Source organism: Otolemur garnettii, unplaced genomic scaffold (assembly GCF_000181295.1).
Source record: "Otolemur garnettii isolate 467f Iridium unplaced genomic scaffold, OtoGar3 scaffold00039, whole genome shotgun sequence".
NCBI classification, from domain to species: Eukaryota; Metazoa; Chordata; class Mammalia; order Primates; family Galagidae; genus Otolemur; species Otolemur garnettii.
The window spans coordinates 2,948,865-2,954,641 of NW_003852434.1; the positions used below are offsets into that span (position 1 = coordinate 2,948,865).

At 37.2% G+C, this 5,777-nt stretch overlaps 1 protein-coding gene across 1 annotated transcript in view; it reads right to left on the reverse strand.

Annotated features, from left to right (window-relative positions):
* NUDT9 (nudix hydrolase 9) overlaps positions 1-5,777 on the reverse strand; it is a 20,848-nt gene that overhangs the window by 2,440 nt on the left and 12,631 nt on the right. Inside the window, exons 3-5 of the mRNA XM_023513342.1 lie at positions 5,397-5,517; positions 3,578-3,724; positions 1,694-1,778 (exon numbers count right to left, since the gene is read on the reverse strand). Coding sequence (XP_023369110.1) covers positions 1,694-1,778; positions 3,578-3,724; positions 5,397-5,517 — 353 coding nt within the window. The remainder of the gene's footprint in view (positions 1-1,693; positions 1,779-3,577; positions 3,725-5,396; positions 5,518-5,777) is intronic.

Here is a 5,777-nt window from a genome sequence, read left to right on the forward strand (position 1 = left end):
GGCACGCGTCAGACCTTAAAAAGTCTCCAGGCAAAACCAACACCAGGGAAAACAGAAACAAAAACCCTAGAGGAAAGTTTTAGCCTCTGACACCTACAGCTACAGAGAACAATAAACACAGCAGAACCTCTGGCCAGGTAAAAGTAAACGGAAAGCCTTACACTGAAGAACTCTTTGCCTTAGGTCCTTTCACTGAATAAATCATGGCTGGCTTTCAAAAAACCACTCAAAGCACGCTAAAAGGGAAAAACCCAAGTCTGAAGAGACAATCCAAGCATTGGAACCAAACTCAGAAATGGCAGAGATGGTAGAATTATCAGAACAGAATTTAAATTTAAAGAGAGAGAAAAAGTGAAACAGGGAAAAACTCGTCAACTCTGTAATCAACCACTGGAAGATCAGTCATTGTTTTTAACTTCAAAAATAATTGGTTAACAAATTTATCAACACTTACGTTGTACAGACCTGCCTCTATATGACACTTGTACATTTCTTCTAAGTTCTTAATACGAGAAGGATGAGCTCTTCTAATATCTCGGTTACAGTAGTTAAACACAAAGTAGAGAAAAGGTGCTGGGAGCTTCCCCCAAGCACAGAAGGGAGAAGTTACAGATCTTCTAATCTTATCCCATTTTATTAGTGAAAAAACTGAGTGCAGGAGGACAAGTGGATTTGCACAAGGCCACCAAAGAGCACTCAGTTCTCTGACATGGTGCCCTGACTTTGTTATGCTACAAATCAAAACAAGTACTTAAAAGGTCATCCGTTTTAACAATAAAATATATTTCAAGGGGAGCCATTCAATGTGTAAATTAAGATCACATTAATAATTTTTGTTTTGTTTTAGGTTTTTTTGAGAGAGTGTCACTCTGTTGCCTAGGCTATAGTGTTGTGGCATCAGCCTAGCTCACAGCAACCTCAGACTCCTGCATTCAAGCAATCCTCCTGCATGAGCCTCTGAAGTTGCTGGGACTACAGGTACCAGCTACAATGCCTGGCTAGTTTTTCTATTTTTAGAAGACACAGGGTGTCAGTCTTACTCAGGTTGGTTTCAAACTCCTGGCCTCAAGCAAGCCACCCACCTTGGCTTCCCAGAGTGCTAAATTTATAGATGTGAGCCACCCTGCCTGTCTCAAATTAATTAATTAAGATAATAGATTTCCTTTCTCTTTTTTAATAACGGATATGAAAAATTTAAAATCCATGGGCCAGATAAAGCCTTCATTTAAAACATTTGCAGTACTTGGAATTATTTTTGTATTGTTTAGTGTTTTACCAATCCATGCTTACTATAAAAATATTTCAAACAGTAAAATACAAATCTAATTTCCTTTATAGTTGCCATACTTCCTACCTAAATCCCCAATTGTTTTTGTTTTACAAAAATGAAATTTTACTACACAAATAATCTTACAACTTTAAAGTACATAATTTTAGCTCATAAATTCAATCTTAATTTTGTATGTTACCAAATAATTAAATTTAGTCACTGGTGATAACATTTTTGAAGCTTTCTTCTACGTATCCTGTTAATACCAATAATTTTTGCTTTCATATAAATAAAATCCTAAAATCAATAGTTAACTGGCTTAAGATATTCTAATAGTCTTGATTTAATCATGCCCTACTAGTCTAGGGGCTTACATTGATCCTTTAACCTCAGTCAGTTTAGCAAACATAAATACAAAATTACCTGTTTCATCATGGTAATTCACAGCTTCTGTCTCCATCCATGCATTATCAGTGTTTCGAGGATCATCAACATATCCCTTATATATCTATTTTTGAAAGGAGACATTTTTTTTTTATTTCAACATATAATGATGTAGGAATATGGCAGAAAAGGTGAGCTAAGAGACCCTACAAGCAGCCACGTGAACAAGGAAGCCACAAGCAAGTCGCTGCCTAGGACCACTCGAGGACAGGGGAATTGCTAAGCAGGATACCCTACAAACTGCTTGCATTTCCCCTTCCGTGACAACACTTTATGACTAAACTTTACGGCCTGACAGCGAGTCCATGTTGGTCATGTATGGCTGTTTCCTTATGAGGTTTTTCAACATTTAAAAAGGTTACCAGCGTCCCATAACACATTCCTCCCCCTACTCTGTCTGTGCAGTAGGGTCTGCTGTCTGTCTCTCTCCGTCCTCTCCTTATTGCTGGGTGGCTTGCTTTCAAACTCATTCCCACGTGAAGGCAAGAACCCACCAGTGAGCTCACCCTCCCTTCACTGAGCACCCCGGCATCGGCAGCAGAGAGGAGGGGAGACACACGTTACCGTCGCCAGAATCAGAAACAGGAACATCCTGCCGCACAGCAGCGTGAACACTCTCCACGCTGCTCAACTGGACACTTATTGGTTCAGATGGGAAATGTCATGTTGTGTTTCTCAGCAATGTATTTTTTTAAAAAAAGGTAAATATCATAGAACCTTTACTGTAGTATTCCACACACTTGTTTCAAATTTCCCAGGGATTCATATTCTCTTTTGAGGACGCGTCAAATCCACTACTCAGACTCTAATTTCAGATTTGAGAATAGTCAGATTTAGGCCACATGATTTTTAAAAAGTGTACATAATTTGGCTGGGGGCAGTGGCTCACACCTATAATCCTAGTACCCTGGGAGGTCGACGCAGGAGGATCGCTTGAGCTCAGGAGTTCAAGACCAGCCTGAGCAAGACCCCCTCTCTACTAAACATGTGGTGTAGACACATGTTATGGTGGGCACCTGGAGTCCCAGCTCCTCAGATGGCTAAGCCCAGGAGCTTGAGGTTGCTGTGAGCCTGGGCAACACAGTGAGATTCTATCTCCAAAAAAATAAAAATAAAAACTTAAAAAAAAGGTACACACTTTATGTATTTTTATATTTTAATAATTTCTGTGATTAGAGTTTCAGAAACACAAAGGTAGACGATTCTAGTTAAACAAAGGTGATCTATAAATAAAACTAAGTTGACAGGTAAGATTTGGATCTAGTCATCTAACTAACATGACCAAAACAAATCTGGAGAACATAAATAATTAAGAAATCCCAATTCTGAAAAGAGAATAAAGCAATTCAAACAAAAGCCAACAAAGGTGAAAAGAAAATCTATTCTTTTCCTCAGCAGTACTACACATATCCCTTATAAGGTTATTTATTAAAAATCACAGATCTAATACAGACAAAACAGACATGAGACTTAAATGGTTGTCAACCAGAAAAACTCTGTATATCATTTAATATGTAAATGTCCTTTCAGAGAGAGTTGAATTCATGCAAAAGAAAAAGGTTTTCTATTGAATGGGTACTCAGCATGTAAGAAAATAGTTTCTCACATGTAAAGAAAAACTAGGAGGAAAAAATGATTATAATAAATGATACAATTAACCTAAAGTTGAGCATAAAACTTTAAATATAATAGAAATCTACTTAGAGTGAAGATCTAGACTTTGTTTTCATAACTACATTTGAAATCAAATATACAAGTATTCCACTTCACTTAGAGAAGGGTCTACTAGATTTACAGGCAAACTTTGAATCATTTTCTTTAATCCAAAGGACCAAATCCCCTCTAGGAACCACCATGTCTTACCACGAGATGTTCTTGGCTGAAGAGTTTGTGCAACTGTTCCTCTATTTCTCTCTTCTCTGCACTAGATTTCTGCAAGGAGTTGAGAGCTTCCTCACCGAATTCTCTTTTCAGTGTGGCACTAATCTTCTCTCCTGGATCCACCATCCCCTAAGAGTTACATTAAAAAAAAGGTAATAAGCTTTGAGTCACTCAACACATACTTATGGAGAGGTACAGTGGACATTTATGATTCTATCTGCCCATAAAAGTAATCCCCATTCCTCTGTGATATGTTCTTCTCTAAAGTAGTTGTAGCAGAAGCAGCCAATGTAAGGATACATTATACATATATATATATTTCTCTGCAGTGATTGGTCCAAGGCCAGCCTATGGCAAACTGAGCCAATCAAACTAATTTCCTGGTGTTTTCCAAACTCAAACTAAGGCAAGAAGGCCTTGATACAAGAAAAAAATACGGCAAATTCATCCTTCCCTCATTGTTCATTCCATTCCAGCCACACTATCTCTTCAGTATTCGCATGACATGCCACACATCCTCCCACCTGAGGGCCTTTGCACCTGCTGTTACCACTGTCAAGATGCTTTTCCCCAGATACCCACATGGCTCAGTCGTTTATCTCCTTCAGATCTTCACTCAAATATCTCCTTCTCAGGGAGAGTCTTTAACTTTCCTGTCTAAACTTGTGAACTCTCAAACACTTCCTAGGCCCCTGCCTTAAGGTTTCTCTTATCACCTTCTATATAATATATTTAACTTATTTATCTTATATGATCTGTCTCTCCTACTGGAACGTGAACACTAAAGAACAGGAATGTTTCTTTTGATTGCTCTGTCGCATTCACAATGTCTAAAATATTAGTTGGCAAAGATACTCAAAATACACTGATTAGATGAGTAACTCTCAAAATATCAATGACAATAGTTCTCTGCTTGATAAGAATTTCAAATTACAATAAAAATATAAGATCCTTTAATGACATAATTATGTTATTGCATTCACCATAAGTTTGACTATTTGACCCACAGAAATTAGCCTAAGCTCTTATCGAAGTTAGCTCAGATCTTTATTGACAAAGAAAAAAGACTTTCTTGCAAATAGTGGTTTATAAAGTGTCGTCTTCACATTAAACTACCTCTATTTCATAATACAGCATAAAATATAAAATCCTCTACCACACACATTTTAAAAGGCCACTTCAAATACACCACTGGTATAGATTCGAACTAAAGGCCAAAAAAAGTGCACCCTTCTTAAGGATATTACAGAAATTTTTAAGACTACAAGAATAGTAGGTAATAAAAGCTATCATTTATTATTATGGCTATGTCCAAAGTTATCAGTATTCAACAAAAAAATGTTAAAAATATTACCTGGGGCTTGAAGTAGCGGTTAAGCTCTGCGATGGGAGCCAACATTGATATTGGCTATATTGCCTACCACATACCAGGGGTTTATATGCTGTCTCCCGTAATCCTGTGAGGCAGGTATTTTTATTTTAAAGACAAGAGCCTGAATTCCATATCCCCCCAGTTGTAAGAGGAAAAACCAGAACACAGGCCTAGATCTAACTCCAAAGTCTATGTTCTTTTCTAAGGGTATCAGAATTAGACTCAGATTCTAAGAGCCTTTGGATGATCCTAAACTTGTTACTGATAATGACACTTCATGGCAGGGATGAAAGAAAAAAGAACTACTGCTTGAACTGGGGAGAATGGAAGATACATGGAGCAGGAAAAGTGCCCAGACAACGGCCTTACAGTAAGCATAAACAACTAACAAGAATTTGAACATTAACTTTATTTAATTTTAATGCTCACCCCTGGGATTGCCCATTCTCCACAGTCTTTCCTTTTTATTGCAACAAACTGTAAGATGTGTTTCCCAGAAACCGGATGGGTGATTTTATTTCCACTGCTATCTCTTTTCCACCTGTGAATAGTAATGTGAAATCATAACTGACTTACAACAAAGACAAGATTCTAATTCAAGCTTGAGACAAATTATAAAGGGATAGTTTTCTTTATAGCACAGCATATATAAATTTACCTCAAATCAGCTAGTTTTACAAGAGAACTATTGTTTTTTTATTAGAAATAGTCTATATTTAGCGCCATTACAAACCAGTACAAATACCTACATTAAATAAAGGATATTGATTCACCGCAAAAAAATAATTCAGGACATAAGCAGCAGCTTTT